At 45.8% G+C, this 25,723-nt stretch overlaps 1 protein-coding gene across 3 annotated transcripts in view; it reads left to right on the plus strand.

Moving 5' to 3' along the window:
- AMOT (angiomotin) overlaps positions 1-25,723 on the plus strand; it is a 61,722-nt gene that overhangs the window by 8,635 nt on the left and 27,364 nt on the right. Inside the window, exons 1-5 of one of the 3 annotated variants that reach the window (XM_058196754.1) lie at positions 5,456-5,634; positions 13,057-13,106; positions 18,934-19,069; positions 20,742-21,624; positions 25,014-25,464. In XM_058196754.1, the coding sequence (XP_058052737.1) occupies positions 20,798-21,624; positions 25,014-25,464 (1,278 nt within the window). In that variant the 5' untranslated portion in view covers positions 5,456-5,634; positions 13,057-13,106; positions 18,934-19,069; positions 20,742-20,797. Of the gene's footprint in view, positions 1-5,455; positions 5,635-13,056; positions 13,107-18,933; positions 19,070-20,741; positions 21,625-25,013; positions 25,465-25,723 lie in introns of those variants that run through there. The other 2 variants (XM_058196753.1, XM_058196755.1) reach the window with 2 other exon arrangements.

Raw genomic sequence — 25,723 nt, forward strand, 5'->3', positions numbered from 1 at the left:
ACTGATAAGAGCCGTGAATCCACTGGCTGAAGGCCAGCTCGTGGGTCTGAAGTGGGGAAGGAGACAGAACAGAAATGGGCTGATCACATAGCAAGAAGAACTGATGGCAAGTGGACCAAGGTAGTCATAGAATGGATCCCACTGGATCAAAATCATCCACAAAAGAGACCTAAAACAAGATGGATGGGCAACATCAGCAGGCATTGTGGGCCCAATTGGCAAAAAGAAAGCTCAGGACCGTCTTGGTTGGAAACATGTGGAAGAGGCCTTCATCCTGCAGTGGATAGACAATGGCTAGAATGATGATGGTGATGAGGATGATGATGAGGATGATGATGATGACTGGAAGGATGCAGACCAAATGCACCTTCTTGGGGAAAGTTTTCCCTATCCTAGGGGCCACATGGGAAAAGACCCTCTTCAGGATGCTAAATAGAGAACTTCTAGCAAATCCAAGGAGTCTCCTTTGAGGTCTGTGAACCTAAATAATTGGACTGGTTTATAGTCCATAGGAGATCTGATCCCTTAGATGTTTTTCCTAACCTCTCTTCTCTCTCTCCACCCCAATAATTATGAATACTTAAAAAGTAATTGCTTCTCTCTGGACTTTCTTATGATAGGTTGAGATCCACAAAAGACAGTACATCTATGTACCACTAAAATTCTCTTTCCTCTAACTTTTAAGGGAGTGAAACAGTTGGAGTTCTCGTTGGTTGATGAGGTGAACTCAGTGACCTCCACTCCACTCCCTCCAGGGCCATCCCTCTGGCCCTTGGCACTGGCTTTGGTGGCTTCTTGGAAGACCCTGCAGGTACTTTTTGGACTGGATGCACGGCTTGGCAGTTGGCAGCTTGGTACCCTTCCTTCCTACACTTGAAGCAGCCAATGGAACATCTGTGTGGGCTTTGCTAAAGTTACAGACTTTTACCCTTCATCCCTCCGCCCTTGACCAGTTCGTCTTTGACCAATGATGTGCCATCTAGGTGTTTGGGGAACCGCTCAGATGTTTGGTGCAATTCGTATTCCATTCCCGAGCTTCATTGGCCTTGAAGACTGGTTTCTCACACCTCTGGCTTCTGTTAAACCTGTCATCCCCCCTCCCTATTTCTCATCTCTACTCCATGTTTAGTGCCCATTTCCTCTCCTCCCCCCACTTCCAATAGTTGATGGCAGATGCCAGCAAGGTACTAAGCCAAAGATGGCAGATCTGACAGGATCAAAGCAAATTGGCACCAGCTAAGAGTTAATGGACTTGTGGGGGGTGGGGTGATCTTAGGTCTCTTCCAGGGATGTAGGGACTCCAGACTGATAATATGTTTAACCCAACCCTTAGGCTTAGGCTGGTCATCTACATGCCCCTGTTCCATACAGGCCTCTAAATTAAAGCATCACAGATAGGGACATGTCCTTTTTCTTCTTGAATGGATCTAATGAAACTGTTGAACTATTGTTACTGACATTCTACTGGTATCTCTTTTCCTGTAACTTCGATCCATTATTTTCCATCTGGAACTTGAGGATAGGTCATGGCTATGTAATTTCTCAAGAGGTTTATGAAGCAGGTTCTCATCTTCTCACCATCACTGGTCAAAGCAGTGCTTTCATTCTCTGCAGAGAATGCATTATCAGCCTTATTGCTCCTCTTTTCTCATGGATAAGGTTGTCTGAATCCTTTGGCATGACTTTAGAATTCAGATAGTCTTAGAAGAGGTCTAACCTAGACTTTAGAAAAGGAAAACCCAACCAATTAGTTAGATTGTTTTACAGAGGTAGAATGTTAAGAGTGTGGAGGAAGGTGGACTTGATGATCTTTTAGGTCTCTTCCAATGCTGTGATTTAATGAGAATCTCCTAATTGGATTCAGTTGCAGACTCTTCAACTCAATCATCTGATCTCCAGCAGTGGCTAATCAGATATTTTTAGGAAATTCCTGAGCTTGGAATAGTGCAAGATTGGAAAATGGGGAGAGATCAGGCCCAATAAATCAAGAATCAGACTCGATTGAACATCATCATCAGCCTGATCTTGGTACATAAAAAGAATGCTCGCTGTTTCTGATCCTAAATGGGTTCCATTTAGCCTTTGTGGCTCTAAAAGCTGTCCTTTGATCCTGCCTTCTATGCATTTGTCTAACAGCCACTTGAGCAATTTGGGTGGTCTCCATTTGTGGTTGCTGAGTTGAAGGCCAATTTAGTGATAAGTCTTGGGTTGGTTTGTGGTGGATTAGCAGGAGTTTCTCCCCATTTTAATAATATTAACAATTCACTGCTGTCTTATTAGATCGTTGAAATTAACAAAAAAGTTAATGGTGATTTTATTCAACTATTGATTTATTTTTATGCGGTTTTTATCTAAAACCACGATTTGACTGATTTGGAACTCAAAGGCATTCTAGTCCTTATTTCTGTGAACGTCTATTATCAAGCTTTCTTTATTTTGAAGTGGTTCTTGGATTTTGAGATGTGAATCTGGAGATCCTACACAGACTCCGGAAGCCTGTTGTTTTCTTGCTGTTGCTACAGCGTAAGACACAGACTGAAGGCCACTGGCCGCTTTAGGCCTTGACTTGCAATCACACTTGGCACTAGAATTTCTTTTGGTAAGCAAGATGGTTGTTCAGTCACACCTGATGTTATAACATTTTTGCCATGGGGGTGAAGTGAGTCACTGCACTTGTTACACGAATCATACAGTTGCCAAGCAAGTTCAGCTTCCCCCATTAGCTTTACTTGTTGGAAGACAATTGGGGAGGTTGCAAATTATGATCATATGATTCCAGGTGTGTGCATCTGTTGTAAATATATGCTGATCGCCGAGTACCATTTGCCTGATTCTACGAAATGTGTTAGGCGATTTTGCAGCTCTGTATTTAAATGCTGCGTGTTTTGTAACCGAGACAAGTAAATATCTATTATATACAGACTATGGTTCATTAGGAACAAAGAAATGTCATAGATTGTGGTTGCCTGACCATGGGATGCTGTAAATAGCTGTCTGGTTCCTTAGTGCCTGTAATTTGATCACCTGATCGAAGGTGGCCACCTGAATATTGAATCCAGGTCATAAGTAGCCCTGCAGAGGTCTGTGGTGGCTTTTAATGGTCATAAATTGAGGACTACCTCTATTGGAGGATTCTCTTGAAATGGGGTGAAATTTCTTAGCCCTCCTAGTTCTTCCGTGTACGAAATACGTGCCCTGTTGCTTTGTGCCTGACCTTATAGAGGAATTTGGTTGCCTCCCCCCACTGCTCAGTTAAGACTCAACTTGTGGGACTCAGAACCCCAAAACATTTACATAAGATTTCATACGTTCATCTTTAAGGTGCTTCAAGAGCCAGTCGATTTGGCTGCAAAAAACAATAACATTTGCCCCTCTGGAAAATGCTGGAGGTAGTGAATCTGTGGGGCCGTGTGCCGCTTTCCTTTGGGGTGCCTTTGTTCGGCCCCACCCCTCCTGGCCAGCCTCTCGCTGCCTAACCAGAGGTGTTTCTCTTCCAGCTGCATTCCTCTGGACAGTGGCATTAGAAACAAAAGGCCTTTGGGGCCTTCTTGATTGATGCTTTCCAAAGTCATCCTTCTGTTCTGTGTTCTTTTCTCTGGATCCCAAGTAACCTTTTGCTTCATTGTGTAACTTGAAAAGCTGGCTGGAACGGAGTGGTTTTTTCAGCGCTCTTCCTGTGGCGTTTCCTGCATTCTGACATTGTAGCATGATCTATTCATGGAAAAATTGCAAACTTCCTTTCTCTAGCCAGCCCTTGGAGTACATGCCATGGCTTGGGAAGGCTGAAAGGGGGGGGGGGACTTGGCAAAAGAGGCCTGGGATGACCTGCGTTTCTTTCTTTGCTCTTTTCCTGCTTGGCTCAAGTCCTCCGTCCAGGCTTTCTTGAGCGAAACCTTCGGCTCTTATTTCCTTCCATTGAAAGGAAGATGGTTGCCAAAGCTGCTTCCCCCTCCCCCCCCCAACAATGGCTGAGGCTGGCACTTTTTCTGTGCTTTATGAAACAGCCCCGTGGAACATTTCTGATTCCCTCCTTAGGATCAGCCAGTCACATAAGAAAGCATGAAAAGAAATAGTGGCCATTTTGTGCTGGGTGAAAACAAGCATGCAACAAGATTTGTAGAAATAAACACTATGAGAACTATGGCTTTACAAAATAGTTGCAAGCTTTTTGATTGTAACTCTGGCCAAGGGAACTGTGCATTGCGATAGGATGGGAAATGTTTCTGATTTTAGAAGCTGGAATGTCATAAATCCCTGAATCATTCCAGACCAATGACAGTCCAATCTTCTTTGAACACCCCCCCCCCCCCCAGTGATGGAGCCCCACCACTCCAGGAGGCAGGCTTTCCTAACCCGAAAACTCCTCCTAACGTGGAATCTAGATGTCTCTCTCTGGCGGCTGCTGCTGCTCCATTTCTACCTAGGGAGATGCAATTCACCCTCTGCCCTGTGACGGCCCTTCAAGAGGCCACTTACACACATCCGAGGCCTCCTCGCTCTCTTTCTGTCCAAGAATGTTAGCCGGTCCCTGGTCAAGGCACAGCTGGAAGATCTCCTGCATTTCTTCCCTCCCTTTTTCAGCTCCTCACTGTCCGCCCTGATGCAGAGAGGCTGGAACCTTGAAAATACGCAACTGTGTTGATCTAAACTCGGGTTGAGAGGATGTATCCAGGTTGCCCTGACTCGGTATTGCCCTTATCCCGGCCACTCCAATTCATCTACCACGGATCTTGTGGAACAGCCCACAGGTCCGTTCAGCAGAGCTCCAGTAAGAGGCTCGGCCGTTTTTGTGGCTTTAAACGCGGGGCCCGCGTGCACGTTCTGGGAGGACGATGTCCGGAAGGGATGGATGATGCTTGCAAGGAGGAAGCCAGCCTCTTGCTGGGGGAAACGTTCTCACGGGGCCTCCGAGGAGCCCCTCCGCTCTCCCCACCCGGTGCTGTGTTGCAGGAGGCAGGCAGGGGGACGGCGAGGAGGGAGGGAGGGAGGGGCTGGGCCGCCCCCCCCCCCCCGCTTGCCTTGCAAACCCTCCCGGGGCTCTTGGGGCAAAGCAAGCGGGGGAGAGGAGGGGGGCTCTTTGCGAGGCTCCTTTCCTGGCAGGCAGGCGGGCGGGGCGGGGGTCTCCCGCAGGGCCAGCGGAGCTTTGTCAGCTCCCGCCAGGAACCGGCCCAAAAGGCTCCGCCAGAGGCGCCCTTCCTTCGGCCCCGGCGGGCGGGCGGCCGGGCGGAGCGAAGCCGAGCGGCTCCTGCAGGGGGCGCCCGCGGCTCTCCTCCCCGCCGGGGACAATGGGGCCTTGTTTGGCGCCCTCCCTCCCTCCCTCTCTCCCTCCCTCCAGGGGCGGGAGTGGCAGGCCGGGCGGCCAACCGGCGGCGGCGGCGGGGCGGGCGCGGCCAGTGAACGGGCGGGGGGGGCTCTGCGCATCCTTTCCTGCCCGCCCCCTTGGCGCCGCCAGCGGGGAAGCTTCGGGGCGACGCGCTCGCCAACCTCGCTGCTGCCGCCGCCGCCGCCGCCTCCTCCCCCTGGCCGGGCCGGGCGAGCTTCCTGCGGACGCGGCGGCGATGGGCTCCTGGCCGGGGCCGCTGAGGGAGGCTTTTGTCCCGGCCGCAGCAGCGCCGCCTCCCCTCCGCCGTCCCGGTAAGCCTCGCTCGCTCGGAGCTTCAGCGAAGGTGGCGCTTCGGAAGCCGAGCCCCCCCCCCGCATCCCCCCCCCCCAGCGGCGCTTCTTTGCGAGGGGGCTCCGGCGGCCCCTTTGGCGGCGTCCCATCCCGCCCTTCCCCGCCGGGGCTGCGGCCGAAGCGCCCGGGCTTTGTTCGGGCGGGGCTCAGCGTGGAGGCGGCTTCCTGCTCCGTTGCCCCGGGAGGGGGGGGGGCTTGGCTGCGGGGAAGTGGGTGGCCGTAAACCGAGGACCTCTCGGGAAGGGAGGCCCGGGGAATCTGGGTCAGTGGCACCGGCAAAGGGGTCGCTCGGACGGTTCTTGGGCGCCAAGCCTCTCCTCGAGCAGGGCTCTCCAGCCTTGGCCCCTTTAAGCCCGGAGGACTTCCACTCCCAGAATGCCCCAGCCAGCTTTGCTCTACATCCCAGCTTTGCTGCCTTGCTGGGGGATTCTGGGAGTGGAAGTCCTCCGGGCTTAAAGGGGCCAAGGCTGGAGATCCTTGTCCTAGAACAGGGCTCTCCGCTCTTGGCGGCTTTAGGCCTGGAAGACTTCCACTCCCAGAATCCCCCAGCCAGGCAGCAAAGCAAATCTGGCTGGGGAATTCTGGGAGTTGGAGTCCGTCAGGCTTTAAAGTGGCCAAGGTTGGAGAGGCCCGTCCTAGACTTCCTCCTGTAGATATGGGGAAGCTCCGTCTCGGGTGATTCCCAGGCTGGGAGGCAGGGCAGGGAGAAGAGGAATGCTGTGGGGCAGGTGCTCCACCCCACAAGTGGCTTCCCAGTTCCCACATTAGGGTGTGGCGCCGGCCGGGCTCTTTCCAGCGGGGCCCTCCTGGAATTTTGGAAAGGGTGGTCCAGTGGGCAAGGCCCGGCCCTTGCTTGGCTTGGCACGCGGAGCGGCTCCGATGGGGAATCTTTTGCTACACGGACACATCCCTTCCACCACAAACTTTTGCTGCCATTGCAGTGGGAAGGCCATTGTTTGGAGAAGTTTAGTGGTGGAATGCTGGCTTGTTATTATACATGGTTAAAAATGAGCCAGCAAGTTAATTGAGCAGCAACTTTTTGGTGAAAATAATTAGATTTGAACAAAAGGACTTCTTAAGAAAGACAGATGACGGATACCAATTTAAGATGATGTCCTGGACATTTGTACCGTTGGACTTGAATTTGGATAATCTCCCGTAGCTCATGTTGCAGATCTCCCCTCACATCTCAAGGGTGCTCATTGAGTCAGCATCGAAAAAATATGCTGTAGAAAGTTTTGACGGTACTCGATATACAGTTTTTCGATTTTATGAAGTACATCTCTGAGACTAGACATCTAACAGGATAATGGGTGTAAAGAGTTCTTCCTTGGGATGGACACGGTTCTGTTTAAAATAGATTGGATATTTGAAGGTTCAAGTACAGGTAGTCCTTGACTTACGACAGTTCACTTAGTGACAGGTTACAACGGCACTGGAAAAAGAGACTTATGACCATTTTCCACACAAACAACCGTTGCAGCATCCCCTGTGGTCACATGATTTACATTTATATGCTTGACAGTTGACTTACTTTTATGACGGTTGCAGCGTGCCAGGGTCAGATGATCTCCTTTTGGGACCTTCCGACAAACAAAGTCAATGGGGAAGCCAGATTCACTTAACAACCGGATTACGAATTTCACAACTGCAGTGATTGACTTAACAACTATGGCGGGAAAAGTTGTAAAATGGGGCAAAAGTCACTTAACAAATTTCTCACTTAGCAACATAAATTTTGGGCTCCATTGTGATCGTAAGTTGAGGACTACCTGTACATTGGCACCTTCATAAGTAAAGAAGAGGGTAGTATATAATATTGCCTAAAATTGGGAAGACATTTTATTCCAGGTTTGCAATCAGATTTTAAAAAGGTTTGCAATCTGCATATCTGCGATCGGCTGCTTATTCGGTATGATCGGTTAGTTGCATTTTTTTTGTTCCCAACTAGAAAATGAGGAACTACTCATGCAAAATGACTATGCAAAATGTTCTGTTTAAGCTCCACAACAGCTACTCTTACCTTTTTCTATCTGGCAAGTGACTCCAGTCTCCTCCTTGAGTGAAGCTGGGTTTTAGTAAGTGTTATTTCCTTCCTAGACGCGGTGGCTCAGGGGCTAGGACGTTGAGCTTGTCAATCGAAAGGTCGGCAGCTCAGCGGTTCGAGTCCCTAGTGCTGCCGTGTAATGGAGTGAGCGCCCGTTACTTGTCCCAGCTTCTGCCAACCTAGCAGTTTCGAAAGCGCATAAAAATGCAAGTAGAAAAAATAGGGACCACCTTTGGTGGGAAGGGAACAGCGTTCCGTGCGCCTTTGGTGTTGAGTCATGCCGGCCACATGACCACGGAGACGTCTTCGGACAGTGCTGGCTCTTCGGCTTTGAAATGGAGATGAGCAGCGCCCCCTAGAGTCGGCAACGACTAGCACGTATGTGGGAGGGGAACCTTTACCTTATTTCCTTCCTACCCTCAAAACGAAGAAGCTGCCCTGGGGCCATTCCAGAGCCACCCCAGATGGTTTAGAGAATTGGGTGGCTTTCGCCTTCCTTGAACTACCTTTTCCAGCTCCAGGTGCTTGATGGAGATCCAGGCTGGAACCGGCTGCTGAGCAGTGGCAAGCGGTAGGCGCCTGGAATTTAGCCTTACCTGAATTCTGTTCAAGGATTGCATCGCCTCAGTTGGGAGAAATCCACAGGAGGCTCTTTTTTTTTTTTTTTTGGTGCTGTTGTTGCAAAAACAGTAAATTACTTGGCTCTAGTACAGTTCTGTGTTTCTTCCGGAGATTCTGGTGCACATTAAATGCATGTCATCAATAATGGGAGACCCGGATGTTGCACCTGGTGAATCTTTTCCAGGCCTCTTCATTTCCCCTGTAGAAATTTGGGCATCCTGTGGTCTCCACAAGTGCTCTCTCAACTCTCTTTGACCACCCTTTCCCAGAAATTAGGCCATTGATGTCAGAGATCATTGACATCAATTCAATGACATCAATGTCATTGAATGATCAATGACATTGATGTCGTTGATCATTCAATCGCCTCATTGCACAAGAGGTGATCACACCTGTTGTCCCTCCACAGTAAATGTTGAGCTGATTTAGCACCAGTAAAAGATAGGCCAGGAAAGAATTACCATAATTTCTTTTATATTTATTCTTTATTAAATTAACCTTGGCCAAGGGGATTACTTCCCCATCATAGATTTCCCCCTTGTGTCCCATTAACAAAGACATGAGGAGGCCTTTGGGTGGTCCAGGTGGAAGCTTTGTTTCCTGTCCCAAAGATCCCCGGCGGGCACAGGAAAAAGCTCCTTCCGGGTTCTGTTGAAATGGCTGTCATGGGCCACAAGAGGAGCGGGTGGAAGTGGCCTCGGGCAGCTCCTGCTGTGAGTGTCTGCGGGCCTTAATCTCCGGTTATCTCCAGAGTCTCACCTTCCCAGGTGAGAAAGAGGCCGGGCATACTCTGAGCAGGTTGAGCTGAGGCCCTAGAAGAACCCCGGGGCTATGGGCTAAACTGAAAAGCCACAAAATATCCCAGGAGAGGGGAACAGCCAGCCGTTTCAGTTTTCTCACCAAGAAAAATACCATAGATGTGTCTTCATGATCAGCAAAAGCCAAGTTTGATTCCAGGCTGTTTTTGCACTTAATAACCTACTTCTAAAAAGCCAGTTTTCCAAGTTGTCATACTGCACAGATTTTCCTTAAGGGAAGATTGAACTCTTTAATAAAAGCTTGCTATCATTATCCATTGTCCATTATGAAGCAGCAGAACAGAAAACTGTTTCCACGGTTTACAGGACGGATGCAGCAATTGTAGCACTTCCCTCCCCCCCTCCCCGTTTTTTTTTCCCTTCTGAGTTTTGCTGGCCCACAAATCGGTCTTCCGGCCATTGCCGCTGGTATGCTTGTGTCCATCCAACTTCTGTTCAAGGCAGTTAACAATACAAGTAACATTCAGATAAGGCTGTAAGATTGTTTTAAAACATTAAAATTGGCTACATGAATAGTCATATTTTTTAAAAAAAAAACCCCATTAAGAAACAAGTAAGAACACTTGCCATACTAAGCCTAATTCAGAAAAAAAATGCCTTCATCAGACAGGACTTTGTGAATGATAAAAGTTCAGTTTAAGACATAACATGGTTTATTGCTTTTAGCTAGCTTTAGCTGTATGAACCCAACTTTATAGATTGCTGTTACATTTTAGTCTGAACTTCATGGTCAAGGAAAGCTAAGTTATAGTTTAAATTCATAACTTAGGACAAAGCATAAAGCCAGGGTATTTCTCTGACCGCTGATGGTCAGGCTACAAAGTAAAGTCATCCTGGCCTGCCTTATCATAGATTCCAGACCAACCACCAAGACCAGAAAGATCCTCTGGTGTTACTTTTTTCCCCAAATGCATGTCCAGCAGAAGCAAGTCAAGGCCAGTCTCTCTCTCTCCCCCCCCCCCCCCCGAAAACCTTTCAGCTGAAGGAGGCTCTAGGTGAGGACATGTCCCTGGCTTTTAAAAAGCTACTTGGTTGTGTTTTCACCCAAATTACTATGCGGGGTGTTTTTAAGCTGCTCAGAGTTGTTAACGATTAGAGTGAATGGAAGCCCAAGTATTAAATAAGTGCACGTTGTGTGCTTGAGACTAAAACTTGTATTGATATAACCATCTTCCCCAAATTGATCGAGTCCTCTTTTAAAGCTATCCAAAAGGTACTAGTGTTTGTCACTCTATCTTGTAACGCTTCGAGGGAAACATGGCTTCTTCTGTATTGCCATATTAAAAAGACAATGACAAGATGGATCGTTTGGCCCATCAAAAGCTCCAAGGCCAGCAGTAATCCCTCAGGATTGGGGGGACACAGGGTCCCCAAACTTGTTTCTTGTCCAGTTCAAAAAGAAACTGGAGCCAGTGGTACCAAAAACCGGTGCTCATCCCAGCACAGGCAGGAGCTCTCAAGCTTTTTCCATGCCGGAAGTCAAACGGCATTTCATGGCCTGGGGAACATGGCAGGACTTGGCTGCAGACTCTTGGACCAAAGAGCAGAGTTGGGACTATTGACAACCAGCGGACTCTTCCAAATGATGAGAGTGTTTGGGAGTTTTCTCTTCAGTGCTCCAAGGGTAACTTCCTCTATTTATTTACATTGAGGTTATGTCAGTCTTCCTCCCTTTTTAACTACAACTCCTGGCGGGGGTGGGTGGGGTGCAAAACCTCCTTCAACTGGCAAGATTTCTTCCTTGCTGAGGGGCACGTAGCCATTCTGCCTCCCAACAGGAGTTTTCTGCAAGATGGTTTCTGTTTCAGAAAATGAGCATGTCTCCTTTATTTATTTCTTTTTATTTTTTTTAATCTTTATGGACTACCCTCGGGAAAAGCAAAGGGAGATTGGGAATGGGCTGAATGGGTAGGGGGCAATAGCCCCCGTCACCAAAAGCCAGTTGCCAAATGACAACTTTTGGCACTCTGAATCATTTTACTTTAAAAATATTAAAAAATAACAAAATTTCAAATACTCGTGCCACCTCTGTAGTAGATGTAGCCTGTGTATTTTGACAAAAAAACCAGAAGGGGGGCTGGGTCACCAAGTCAGAATAACGTGCTTTAGAACAGGGGTCTCCAACCTGGGCAATTTTAAGACTGGTGGACTTCAATTCCCAGAATTCCTCAGCCAGCTTTGCTGGGAGTTGAAGTCCACCAGTCTTAAAGTTGCCAAGGTTGGAGAGGACCTGCTTTAGAACCCTAAAGTAATGTCAAAGGCAGCCCTTGAGTCTAGGCACAGTTGCGTCTCAGTGGTCTCTTCACCCGCGGCCGTGAGTGATCCTAGGCCAGGCCTTGTTTCAGCATAATTCAATTTCTTACAGGATTTTTAAAAAGAAAAAGAGCTCCATCTAAAAGAGTTTCTCAACCTCAGCAGACTTCATCTCCCAGAATTCTTGTGCCTTATCAGAGTTGCTGAAGTTGAAGGAAAAGAAAAACCAAGACACTGAACTAGAAGCTGCCTTGAGCTCCTGGATGAAGGCTGGGATATAACTTTATCGATTGAATTTATGAATAAAAAGTCCTGCCAACTTCACCAGTGGGATTTCTTGGGGGCAGAAATCTGGATTTGTGCTTGAAACAGTCATCCGAGCCGGGATTTTTTTGATCATGGTGCATTGAATGAGATGCAGTTGGTTGGATTCACACCACATGTTACTAATAAATGACTTGAAAATGATAGTGCCTGGGTCCTCAGGTCCAAGAATTTCCATTACAGCTTTTGTGTGGATCCAGGGATGATGAGGGCCCCTGTGCCGGAGCAGCTACAAATACAAATTGTTGTCGACTGACAACAATTCATTTAGTGACTCTTCGACAGTGGTGCTGAAAAAAGTGACTTTGGAGCGTTTTTCACACTTACAACTGCTGCAGCATCCCCAGGGCCACATAACCAAAAATTTGGGTGCTTGGCAACTGACACATTGTTATGACGGTCGCAGTATCCTGGGGTCATGTGACCATCTTTTGTGACCTTCTGACAAGCAAAGTGAATGGGGAAGTTAGAGTCACTTAACAGCCGTGTTACCAACTTAACAACTTCAGTGATTACTTAAGAACCTAGGCAAGAAAGGATGTAAAATGGGACAAAACTCACTTTAACAATGTCTCACTTAGCAACTGAAATTTTGGGCTCAATTGTGGTTGTCAGTCAAGGGCTACCTGTATGCAGATTGCTTCATTAAATTGTATTTATTTATTGTGGTATTTGTGTACAGGCTCAGTCCCAACTGGCTCCTAAATACTTAGGTCAGAAATTCTGACATCTGCAAAGCAGACTTTTAATGGTAATCCTAGGAACCGTGTCAACAGCTGAAGTTCATATAGGGAAGGAAAAACCCACAGTAAATAAACACCTGGCTGGAATATGTGTTATTTGATCTCCCCATGCAGCTTAACACTTTTTAAATACTTTTTATGCCAATGAGAAAGATCGGAGTTTTTGTTGAAAGCATTTCTGTTTTTCTTGATGAATTTGGAGAAGAGCTTGGAGGGCTTGAAAGTTAGAGTATGATCTCATATGGTTTTCATTAATGGTCAGCTCAGCACATAGGTCTGGTCTAAATTAGCAAAGGAATGGCCAAACCACTGGAAGAAAGGAGAATGACGCCAATGCATTCTTGGGATGCTTGTGGGATGTGGCTGCTAACAACCAAAGAAGAGCAGGACCTAAAATGCTGAAGAACAAAATAAAAGAACAGAGTCTAAACATTAAATGGCAATGCTCTACTACTGCTTTTGGGGAGACTTTGGGTCACAGTGGGGCAAGACCTTGTTCTGTTAAAGTGTTTTGCCCCGGATTTCTGTCTGGGATTTCCAGAAAAAGCATTTTTTTAATCAACTGTTTCGTTTCAGGTGGCAAATCAAGTGCTGACTTTCTTGTGAAGAAATTCTTTTAATCCCAGGTATTCCTACATTAGGATTGGATTCTATGTGGGGAAGAATCCCTGTGTTCCCAGTGCACCACTTTTTGGAAGTTGGGCTAAAATGTGGCACATCATAACTGCATCCAGTAATATTATAGAAGTCTCAAGCAGGATCAGGTCCACTTAAAGCATTTGGGGTGTTCAAGCTCTTTCATCCCTTCCGATGGCTTAGAAAACACCTTGGCAGCACTCTAGTCATCAAGGCAGTGCAGAGTTTGACCTTTAACAACAAGGAACTCTTCAGTTATGGGTGAAATGTCTCCAAATGATTACCTGGCTTTGGAACAATACGTCCTTAACAGTTGGAAGTCAAGACCCCACAGAGTGTAGAAGGCATCCTCTTATTGCCAGTCGTTGTGCTGCTGGTTTCAAGTTAATGAGAGAAACCAGCCAAAGGAAAAGGAATGGAATGAGGATGTAAAATCTGGCCTCCCTCCATGCACCTGCTGGTGCCACACCTGTATTTTTCATCTGAATCATAGCTGGCAGAGAGAGGGAGAGAAATTGGGGAAGAAAGGGGAAGCCACATGTAAGATGAGAAGCCTAGAGTGCTGAGGCCACCTGGCACCACCCTTTGCCCTTCCAACTACACTGTTTGCTTAATTGAAGATGATTGCGTGATTGGTCTTTTCTCTTTCCAAAAGCATTCACTAACATTTCATGGGAGTCATTTGTCCAGCTCAAAATATAAGTTCTCAAAATAACTTCCTGTTTATCACAAAGTATTTTGCTTCAGTTTTGTGGAAAGCTGGAAGCAATTATAGAAACAATTATCTGCATTAGCTTATGTCCCAGTTTCTCAGTCTGCCCAACTTTTGTGATTTTTGTCACTTCTTGCTGTTCGCCTAGTTCTCTTACCATTCCTCAACTTTTGATGACTTTAAAATGTAATCGTAATTTGGAATGGCAGTAAGGTCCTGTAAAAGCTCCAGATGTACCAGGGAGCCCTATATGTAGCACAGTATCACCAAGGATCATAATGTAACATCATCAAAATATTATGTGAGAGCCTTAATTGATCGTAAAGACATGGGGAAGGCCAATATATTTAATGGGTCCATCTGATGATGAGCACAAGATATGGATGGTTGCATCCCAGAATGTAATAGGATGGATTGTAAGAAGCATGAATTAAAAATGAAATGAAATAAAACCAGTTATGTTGAGGGTCTCTAAAGCTAAAAGAAATAAAGAAGTAATAGATTTGATTGAAAAGGGTTTATTCTGAGGGAGCAGAGGTGGTGAATCCCTGAAGAGGGGATTTTAATTCTGAATAAAGGAACTAAAACATATTGAGAAACTGAATTGATGTCAATTGTGTGTGTGTGTGAATGTAGAAGGTTGGTGACAGTTGCATCTTAAATTTCAATAAATAACGACATCAAAAGAAGAAAAACATGCTTCTGGGAGAATTGTGCAACATTTCAATATAATATGATCTAGAGAGGAAATATTTTTCTGAGTGAAATGAATAGATGAGTGGCAATGAAACAAGAAAATACAACTGGACCATTTGAAGACCTAAGAGGAGAGGAGAATAGTGATTGATGTTTGAATATCTCTTTAGAAAAGATGTTTGTTTCAAATAACGAGGTTTAAGCATAAATATTCATATGGCAAGGTAATGAATATAAAATTAAAAGAGTGGTTGAGTGGACTATTTATAACGAAAGAGCTACAAGGAATGATAAGAATCTGAATGTAGGCAATAATTTTGATAGAATTGAGAGTGAATCTTGGGGGATGCACATAAAAAAAGGAAAGAAGTGAAAGAAAGTAGAGCATGAAAAAAGGTATAAGTCCCGTATGAAGAACTATTAGAAGACAGGATAAATTGAAGGAAAGACGTGGAAGATCCTTGAAACAGTGGAACAAATTCAGTCTTAGAACTGTATATATGCAATCTGTTCTATAAAATCAGGTTCAAGATTACTTTGGTATGACAACTTATTTCCCTTTCCAGGAAGGTGGTTCTCCATGAATTTATAGTGTGTATTTTCAAAGAATTATTCTATATGATTTTCATTACAGGGGTATTTTGAAATCTTTCTTCACTAAGAACAATTCAGTTTGTTTGCCAATGGATAATAGAAGAACAGACTATAGATACTATTACATTTGTGTTGGCTCCCAGCTTGAAAGGATTAGCCGGTGGCATTTCCATTGCCCAGTAGAAGCCCAAAGCAGTTCCTTTCATGTTGCTGTTATTTTCTCACTGAAGTGGTACCTCTTTATCTATTTGCAATTGTAGGCTTTCGAATTGCTAGGTTGGTAGAAGCTGGGACAAATGGGTGGAGCTCATGCTGTCATGTGGCACAAACTCTTGGGTTTGAACTGTCGAGCTGTCGACCTCACAGTAATCTTCTGGTTCAGCATCCCAACTATGAGCCACCATGGTTATCAAAACCATAAACGTCCATGGAGATTCACAGTCATCCAGGTCATGATTGTCCCAAAGGTGCTTTTTTCAAGAGGCAACTGGACTTTCTCGTTTTTCCTTGAACAATGCAGTGAACCATGTGCAGATCTGTACATTGGGGAAACAAAACAACCACTTCATAAACACATAGCACAACGTAGGAGAACAAACACATCAGGACTAGATTCAGCAGTCCATCTGCATTTAAAAGACATAGGCCACTCTTTTGAAGACAGCAAAGTCCATATTTTGGACAGAGAGGATCGCTGGCTTGAAAGAGGAATTAGAGGCCATCTATGTCAACAGAAGGGGAGGGATATGTTGACATCTATCCCCAATCTACAATACAGTCCTTTGAGCAGTTCCAAGAAGGCTCCACCCCCATTTGGACCACTTAGGTCAGGGGTCTCCAACCTTGGCAACTTTAAGACTTGTGGACTTCAACTCCCAGAGTTTCTCAGCAAGCTTTGCTTTGCTTTGCTTTGCTTTGCTGGCTGGGAGTTGAAGTCCACAAGACTTAAAGTTGCCAAGGTTGGAGACCCCTGACTTAGGTGACCCTGAGGATACAGATAAACCTCAAGGTGACCTTAACAACCCTCTAAAAGAATGCAAATGTCCAGTTGTGCAAGGTGTATAAATCCTTCCATTCTCCACCATCTAGTCAGAGCTGAAGAAGTTGCTTGGATGAGAAGCAAAACGTCTTCAAAAGAGAAAGTCCAGTTGCCTCTTGAGAAAAAGCACCTTTGGGACAAAACTAGATAATCAGGAGATACAGCTTGACTCACATCGAAACAAATTCTAAGGCTCCGTTGGTGGGGGACAAAGCCAAGTTAGCAGGATGAAATGGATGGTCTCATTTGAAAAACAGAAGCTTTTGAAGCATGTGAGAGCCTCAATTGGGAAACAACCATGCAAAATGTAGGAAACGAAAAAAAAACCAGAATAACAAAGTTGGAAAAGATCTTGGAGGTCTTCAAGTCCAATCTCTTGCACAAGGAGGATGTCCCCTATATCATTGGGGACAAATGCCTGTCCAACCTCTTCTTAAAAACCTCCAGCGATAGAGCATCCACAACTTCTGGAGGCAAGTCATTCCACTGGCTAATAGTTTTCACTGAGAGGAAATTTCTCCCTAGTTCTAGGTTGGATCTCTTCATATTAAGTTTCTAGCCCTTATGTCTTGTGCTCAGGTTGCCCCCTGTTCTGTGTGACAGTTCCTCAATTACTGGGAGGCTACTATTACATCACCCCTAGTCCTTCTCTTCATTAGACCAGACAGACTCAGTTCCTACAACCATTCTTCATATGCTTTAACCTCCAGTCCCCTAATTCTCTCGGTTGCTCTTTTCTGCACTCTTTCTAGAGTCTCAGCATCTTTTTTGTATGTGAGGACCAAAACTGGACGCATTGTTGTAAGTGTTACCAAGGCATTACAAAGCGGTACAAACACTTCACATGACCTTGATACTATCCCTCTGTTGAGGGATGCCTAGGACTGCACTGGCTTTTTTGGCAGCTGCAGCACATGGCTGGTTCATATTTAAGTTCCCACTAGGACTCCTAGTTCCCTCTCATAGTATGGTGGCAATGGTTAGACAAGGGTTTGCCTAGTTTCAGATCTGGCTAGGATGACAGATGTCAGTCATTGACCAACAAAGATGACAGATGCTAAAGATACATCAGAGGAAATTCTGTGGGATCTTCAGCACATCCAGAATGCTGCAGATAGTTATGTGGAGTATGGCCTGCAATCTCAAGAGACTGCTGGATTGAGGGCAAAATAATGGGGAATGGAATGCACATTAGTTGTGGATCAGGATGGAACAAGGCTGACTCTCCATGGAGCCTAATCACTCCTTTACAGATTCTGAATAAGTACTTTACAAGCCACCAATGTTATTTTGGACACGTGATGCGACACCCAGAAAAATACGCCATGCTTCACTTAATCCTCCAGGGAAAGAATGAAGGCAAATGAGGTCCAGGCAGAAGAACAACATCATGGCTTCAAAGTCTAAGGGAAAGTTTGGGGAAAAACTCAGCAGAACTTTTTCATGCGGCTGTTGATAAAGATAGGATCGCCAACGTCCAATGACGGATATGGCAGAAGAAGAAGAAGCCGCCACCGATATCTGGCCTTTCATTTGAGGTGTCCTGAAGGCAGCTTCCTTTCAGCCATGGAGCTTCCTTTGTGAAGACCTGCCTTGGCTCTTTCCTAAGATGATCCTGTGGCCGTCTTAAATCTTTCTAAGCTTTCTTACAAACATTTGATCTTCTGATACGTTAAGTTTTTTATCCTCATATTTCAGTTGGAATCTTTTTTCTCCTTTTTTTTTTTCGTTCTTTTCATTCCTTTTGCCATTGTTTTAGTGTTATTGATTAAGACAAATCCTAGGAATAATTTTCAGGATTTGTAGAGTATTGCGGGATGGGGAGAGGGGGAGACTGTTGGCTTAGGTTCTACTTTGCTATATTTTTAAAGACATTTTTCTCAACTTGCTGATGAGGCTACCATTCCTGTCCTCTCCTAGCCCTTTGAGGTGTGTGTATAGGTCCTTTAGTAGCTCTCTTAGGAACCAGTCAGAAGAAGATATGAGTTATCTCACATTGTCTTCCTATGTTTGGTCACATGAATTCTACAGTCATTTGTATATAGTTGTAATCATAGTTAAGCTCTCTAGTCTAGATAAAATGCCCATTGTTATCACTACATCTCTTTGCTGCTTTCTAAAAGCATTCCATAACTACTCACTATTGTCCTAATTCACCCAACCCAACCAACAGCTATAATTTTGCTTAAATGCAGAGTTTTAGGTCTTCATTTAAATCTACTTTCTCTACAGTAAATCATTAAGAATCCCAAGCCATAAACATGGCGGTTTGTATGGTCTTAGCTCCTAATTCAAACCAGTGCATGCATATTTTAAACATTGCAATGGCTTGATTTTTGTTGTTGTTGTTAAATTTATTCCATTCCTTTTCCAAGGAATGAAGCAGACATGATTTTTTTTTCTCACACCTCATTTCTCCAGTTTTGCATATTCATTAACTCTTCAAAATATATTTATTGGAGAAGGAATGAACTAGCCTCAAGTGACCCTGGAAACATCAAGTATGCAGTACATGGATTTTAACCTGGGCCTTCATGTCCTGGCACTCTTTTTATTGTCATTGCCTATTCCATAAGAGAGAGAGAGAGAGAGAGGGATGAAATAAAAGGACATTCCTCAGGTATTAAGGATTTAACAAATGTTGTAGTGTCCCAAGTCCAGCTTTTGTGCTCAAAATTAAGAAAAGAAACTTGTTGGGGATACACAAGCGCACACACACACACACACACACATGTTTATAAATAGAATTTTAATTTTCACCTTTTCCTGTTTTCAGATCTTTCTAAAGAGTGAAGAATTAGTTGAGTAACTCCAATCAAAACAAGATCGTGAAAACTCTATTCCTGCTTTGCTAAAAAGAGCCAGTTTCTCCTCATGTTTCAGAACGGCTTCTTCTGAGTCCATCCATAAAAGTAAGTAAGGCTTGCCTTCAGCGATTGCTTCTCCTTTTCCACCCATGGCAACTGCCCACCATACTTTATATGTATCCTGTTTTGGGATGAGAAAGTGTAAATAAAAGCCTTAACTACAGAGCAACTACAAAAAATTCCTTCCACAATGGTGACTTGAGAAATTTCTTCTCATACATCTGGGGGATTCTGGGAGTTGAAGTCCGCCAGGCTTAAAGTTGCCAAGGTTGGAGACCCCTGATCTAGACCCGGCTTGGTTGATGTGGAGGACGGAATGGGCAACCCAGATGGTTGAAGGCCACAGATCACCCCTGGAGGGAAAGCCCCAACCTTTTCAGCCCGATACTTTCAGTCTTGGAAACTGAAAGGCAGGGCAAAATTAAGCTTAGGGAAGCCTTTTGACCTTCAACCAGGGGTGAAATGCTCCTGGTTCGGACCGGCTCGCGCGATCCAGTAGCGTTGGCAGGTGCTGGTTTGGAGGACCGGTAGCAAAAATCCCTGGCCCTGCCCCTCCCGCCCCCCGCCTCTGCTGAGCCGCACCATCAGTAGAGGTTTTTTTTTTTACTTTTAAAAGTTTTTCTTCAGCCGAAACATGCCTTTAAAAGTAAAAAAAAACCCTCTGATGATCGCGGGGCTGAGCAGAGATCATCAAAACCCTTTAAAAGTTTTTTTTTAAAAAACCCTCTTCAGCCTAAGGGGGGAAAAAAAACAAGAAAAAAAACGAGGTTTTAAAAGCCTCCTCCGGCGATCCCAGAGGAGTTTCCTGATCCTCACAGGCTTTTAAACTCACTTTTTAACAGCCCCCACCCATGCCCAGCCAATTCCCCCTCCTCACTTACCTATAATTACTGCTCTTCCGGCTGGCAACGCTATGCTTTCTTCAGCTACTGAAGAAGAAAAAAAAAGCTTGCTTTGACTTCCTGCTTTGCTGGCTGAGGAACTCTGGGATTTGAAATCCACAATAAAATAAAATAAAATAAAATAATAAAATAAAATATTTGTGCAGCTTTCTGAGATTTGGTGTGTTTCTGTAGTGCTTCACTCTAACCACACAAACACACAAAATCTCAGAAAGCTGTATGTGGCATTTTGTGTGTGTGTGTGTGTAAGTTGTGTGTTTGTAAAGTGTGAAAGTTGGTTTTTGAGCTTTTTGTGGCTGTGTGAAGTGTGAAGTGCAGCTGCTTTTACATTGTGTGTGAGTCAGTTGTGTTGTGTGTGTGAGAAAGTTGATTTTTGATACCTCTTATTGTTTTTTATACTTTGTTTATTATTTTTATTATTTATTGTTATTGGCCACGCCCACCCAGTCATCTGACCACCAAGCCACGCCCACCAATTAAGCCACACCCACAGAACCGGTAGGGAAAACTTTTAGATTGCACCCCTGCCTTCAACCTCTTCTCCCAAATGAGGCGTATATTTCGGACCTTTCTGTTGCAGTGATGTGTCTGTCACCTATTCTATCCCTGTGCCCCTCAATGAGACATTTGAAAAAGCCTGGTTCTTCCCTCAGGACATTTCTCCATAGAAGTTGGGGACTTTACCAAAGTCCACGGAAGCTCACTTTTCATGAGAGGGTTCTCCTATTTTTATTTATCTCTCCCAACTTTAAAGTTTTCTCCCCCGCTCTTCCTCATTAGCTCCTCCGGTAACCCTCCTTTCCCTCCCCCTCCAGGCCCAGGGCAGCCACGGCCCCCCTTTGCGTTCCACCCAGGGGGCATCACAGTGGAGATGAGGAATTCAGAAGAGCAAACCACAACGACAGTTTTACAGCGTTTGCTGCAGGAGCAGCTTCGATATGGGAATCCCAACGAGAGCCGCACCCTCCTTGCTTTGCACCAGCAGGCCACCCTGCCTTTTGCCAGCAACGGGAGCCCCGGGGCTCCCAACGAAGGGCTGAGCAACCAGGACCACCCCATTGGGACCCATGTTGCTCGCCAAGAGCCCCAGGGCCAGGAAATTCAAATGGACAACTGTATCATGGAGAAGCAGCTCTCGCCAAGGCTCCAAACAGGCGAGGACCTCCCGACCTACGAAGAAGCCAAAGTCCAGTCTCAGTATTTCCGGGGTCAGCCACACGCCAGCGTTGGAGCGGCCTTTTATGTAACCGGTGTCTCCAACCAGAAGATGAGGACCGAAGGGCGCCCCACCGTACAGCGGCTGAGCCCAGGGAAGGTCCACCAGGATGAAGGACTGAGGGACCTCAAGCAGGGACATGTCCGCTCCCTGAGCGAGCGGCTGATGCAGCTGTCCCTGGCCACCAGCGGCGTGAAGGCCCACGCCCCCGTCACCAGCACCCCACTGTCCCCTCTCTCCTCCCAGCAGACCAATGACTTCTACAAGACTTCTGGGGCAGGCCCTCCGCAGCCCGGGGTGAAAGGCTTGGAGCACAGGGGGCCTCCTCCCGAATACCCATACAAGAACGTGTCCAGCCCGTCCATGGGCTGTAAGCCACTGGATCCTGGGCATTTCTATAGTGACCACCGCCTGCCCCAGCAAGGACGCTCAGACGGGCCCACCATGAGGTACCAGCATCCCCCTGAATACGGCTCATTCCGGTAAGCAGTTCAGCCTCCTTGAGGTCCTAAGCGCCAAGGTTTAGGAAGCTGCCGCTTGGGTGCCTTTTTGTCCTTTCTCTTGTCAGGTGTTCTTGAGTGGCCTTTGTCAAAGGTGGTGGGATTGGGGCTTGTCACAATTGGGCACCGGGACGCTAGTTTTGGATCTGGGCGGATTGGAGGCTCATCTTCCCTCAAACGGAGGAGGGGAGGGCTTTTGTTGCGTATTAGTAGCACTGGATCACGTCCCAACTTTTCACCTTTCCCCTGACCCCCACAACAGAAAATACAGCACGACTGAAGTTCAGCCACAAAGGGCTCGTTTTGAGCCGGGGCATTCAAGGCCGGCTCTGAAACCAGGGAAAGTTTGGAGATACTGGATTCCCTTCCTGCTTCCCGATCTTCTCCAAATCTGCTCTCAGAGGCCATAAAGTTGTTTTAAAAAAATACTAGCGTGCCCCCAATGTCCTGCTTGAAATAAACTCTGTACTCTCACTAGCAGTGGCTCCTCTTCAAGGTGAGTTCTTCTAGGTTGCACCACTTTATTTGCCTCTTCCAGAGGGTGAAACATCAAGCTATTTCGGCCTTTTTCCCTGAACAATTTGATGATCCAGCAAGGAGTGGCTGCGTTTCCTTCACATGACAGGAAATGTATGTCAGTTGCACCAAATGCCAAAGGTTTTGGGTTTGCAGGGATGCTTCGTTTTATTTTTTTAATCCCCTGGCAAGAAAACTGTGTGAATTGGCAGTTGAGCCACTGCCTGTTCAGTGCTTGGCAGAATGGTGCCCCAATATTTGGGGAATGGATGCTTTGCTTCTCCGCATCAGTGCCCGGCTGGTGTTCAGATGCTCGGTTTGTATGCATGAAAGGTCATGAAAAAGGTCTTTGATCGCCCTGAATAGCTAGGGAGGAATGCCAGAACAGGCAGCTTACAGTGCCTTGTGAAAGATGTCTTCAAAAGAAGTCTTTGCAGGCAATTGGGAACATCTGGCCAGGTGAAGACTAGAGCTGCCATTCTCAAAGTTTCCACTCAGAACCGAATTTTATTCTCTGGGCCTTTTTCAGTGGACTGGATTGTGCTGGGCTCAGCAGTCAAACCTTTTGCCCGTTACAATTTGAAGCAGCCCAGTAAGCAAAGTTTGCAAAAGTCAAGTGACAAATGGATGGAACTGAGCAGAGTAAAGGTACTAGCACGTCAAGATCACGTGAAGGGTTGATACCACTTTATAAGGCCTTGGTAAGGACACACTTGGAATATTGCATCCATTTTTTCTCACTGTGATACAAAAAAGATGTTGAGACTCTGGAAAGAGTGCAGAGAAGAGCAACAAAGAGGATTAGGGTGCCGAAGAATGAGTGCAGGAATTAGGAATGTCTAGTTTAATGAAAAAAATGACTAGGGGTGATATGATAGCAATCTTCCAGTATTTGAGGGGCTGCCACAAAGAAGAGGGAGTCAGCCTGCCCTGTTTTCCCCAAAATAAGACATCCCCTGATAATAAGCCCAGTCGGACTTTTGAGCACGTGGCGATAAGGCCCAAGTGCTTATTTCAGGGTTCAAAAAAATATAAGACAGGGTTTTATTTTCGGGGAAACACGCTATTCTCCAAAGCACCTGAAGGCGGGAGAAGAAGTAATGAATGGAAACTAATTAAGGAGAGAAGCAACCTAGAACTAAGGGGAAATTTCTTGACAGAATAACTAATGAGTGGCATGATTTGCCACCAGAAATTGTGGTTGCTCCGTCACTGGAGGTTTCTAATAGTTGATAAGATCAATGGTCACCAACTGGGGGTCCATGGACCACTGGAGGTCTGTGAGAAAATTTTAGTGGTCCGCAGAAAAATTATTTGCATTTTTATATTGCACTAAATACTATTTATATTTTTTAAAAATTCATATTAGCGGTCCGTGGCGTTTAAAATTATGAATTTAGTGGTCCCTGAGGCCCGAAACGTTGGTGACCCCTGGATTAGACAACCATTTGTCTGAAATGGTGTATAGGGTTTCCTGCTTGAGCAGGGGGTTGGACTAGATGACCTCCAAGGTCCCTTCCAATTCTGTTATTCATAATAAAACCTAATCTTACTTACAAGTTTAAATTTTTCATCTTTCAAAATATTTTCCCAGAATAGCATAATAATTGTAAATATTGTAAAATTTTTACCAAAAAAATGGTAGATATCTACTTGCAGTTATAAAACTCTACACAGATCTAACAATATTAAATATTGAAAATGCAGACATTTTCATTGTTATTAAAAAGAATTCAGTCAAAGCTTCACGAAAATTTGTGTCTTACAAGGCATAAAATAATCATGAACCTGCCCTTACTCTGAACAAGGCCTGACAGGAGGCTTTGGTAAGGTAACTTCCAATAAAACAGGTTTAAATAAACCTGAGAATCCAGGTTTATTGTCTAGCTGTGGAGAATGTTGAAGCTGCAATAGGAATATTTGGTGTTTAGGCACAAAAAAAAATGGTCATTTTGGACTAGGAAAAAGAATTAAAATACTCTTGATTCACGTTAAGTGTATTCATTCAAGAAAAACTCAAGATCATCCAACTTAAGATAAATTATGAAATAGTATTGACATGATAGTCCCAAAGGTGCTTTTTCAAGAGGCAGCTGGACTTTTTCGGTCACTTGCAGGGAGACAAACCCACATAACTTCATTCAGTTAAATGGACCTCCCACAAAGCCTAAATGAGTAGCAGAGAGCAACAAGGAAGTCTGGAGTAACCAAATTGTAAGGTTTTGACATCACCACAAGAAGGATTTTTCTACGGAGACACCTAACTTCTGCAGACAAAGGTGTGTCAACACGGTCAGATGTCCAGCCAGTTGGCGTAAGAAGAGGAGCCCTTCAGATAGCAGCCAGATCCCAAACTGGACAGAACTTCAGTCTTTTTGAATTGAGCCTATAAACAATCCATGGATGCCAATGAGGCCTTCTTATATTTAGGTGAAGTCTACTCAGACTTGCCATCAACTTGGCTGCGACTGTCTGACCCTGTTGAGATTTTTCAGACAAAATTGGAAACTGTCCTGTATGTAAGTCTGGAGCTTCATCACATCTGTTCCATGCAACTAAGTTGTTCATATTATCGCTGAAGTTGGAAGATCCTGTGTGAAGCTGCAGGTCGTCCCTTCAGCATCCAAAGCTGGGACTAGCGCCCTCCACTCCCAACAGCCTTTAGCGTCATGACCCAGCCGACAGGAGTTCTGCTGTTTCAGAAAGGTCTAAGGAGAATTGGAGCCCAAAGCTCAAAGGGTGACGGAATAGAAGTCTATAAAGTGGCGAGGGGGTGGGTGGGGGGACCAAGTTAGGGAAGCTGCAGGTACAAATGCAGAATCCTTTTTAAATGAAGTATTGGTTGTCCTTGGCAGGCAAAATCCGGATCTTCAACTGTCATTCCAGCAACGACCTCCCCACCACCACAGCCCGACCTCTTCACTGACCTCCTTGGGGTCCCTGACGCTGTTGCAGTCCCTGCCCCCTTCCAGGCTGTCGCCGTCTCAACATCAGCCACCTCTGACCCCTAGCCAAGGTGACCCCTTCTCTCTGCCCCGGACGACGCAGCCGCTCTTTTTGCCCAGCCAGATTCACCAGGGTGACCTGTACCGATTCTGCCAACCTCTTACTGGACAGCAGCAAGCGGACTCTTACTCGGCCCTGCCCAGGCCCCCCCCGGCCCCTTCTCCCTATCAGCCAATGCCGGTGGACCCCTATGTCATTGTCTCCAGGGCCCAGCAAATGGTGGAGATCCTCTCCGAGGAGAACAAGTCTCTGCGGCAAGAGCTGGACGGATGCTACGAGAAAGTGGCAAGGTTGCAAAAGGTAGGAAAGGCCTTTCATCCCTCTCCTTCTCTTTTGACAGTCGCAAGGATGGTAGGTTGGAGAGGCCGGCCCTGCCCAGATCAACCCTCTGCACAGCATCCCCCGTCTTCACTTACTGATTTAATCTGCATACAGGTAGTCCTCAACTGATGACGGTTCAATTAGTGACGGTTCAAAGTTATGACCATTTTTCATACTTATGACCATTGCAGCATCCCCATGGTCATGTGATCAAAATTCAGATGCTTGGCAACTATTT

The sequence above is a fragment of the Ahaetulla prasina genome, chromosome 11 (assembly GCF_028640845.1).
Source record: "Ahaetulla prasina isolate Xishuangbanna chromosome 11, ASM2864084v1, whole genome shotgun sequence".
Lineage (NCBI taxonomy): Eukaryota > Metazoa > Chordata > Lepidosauria > Squamata > Colubridae > Ahaetulla > Ahaetulla prasina.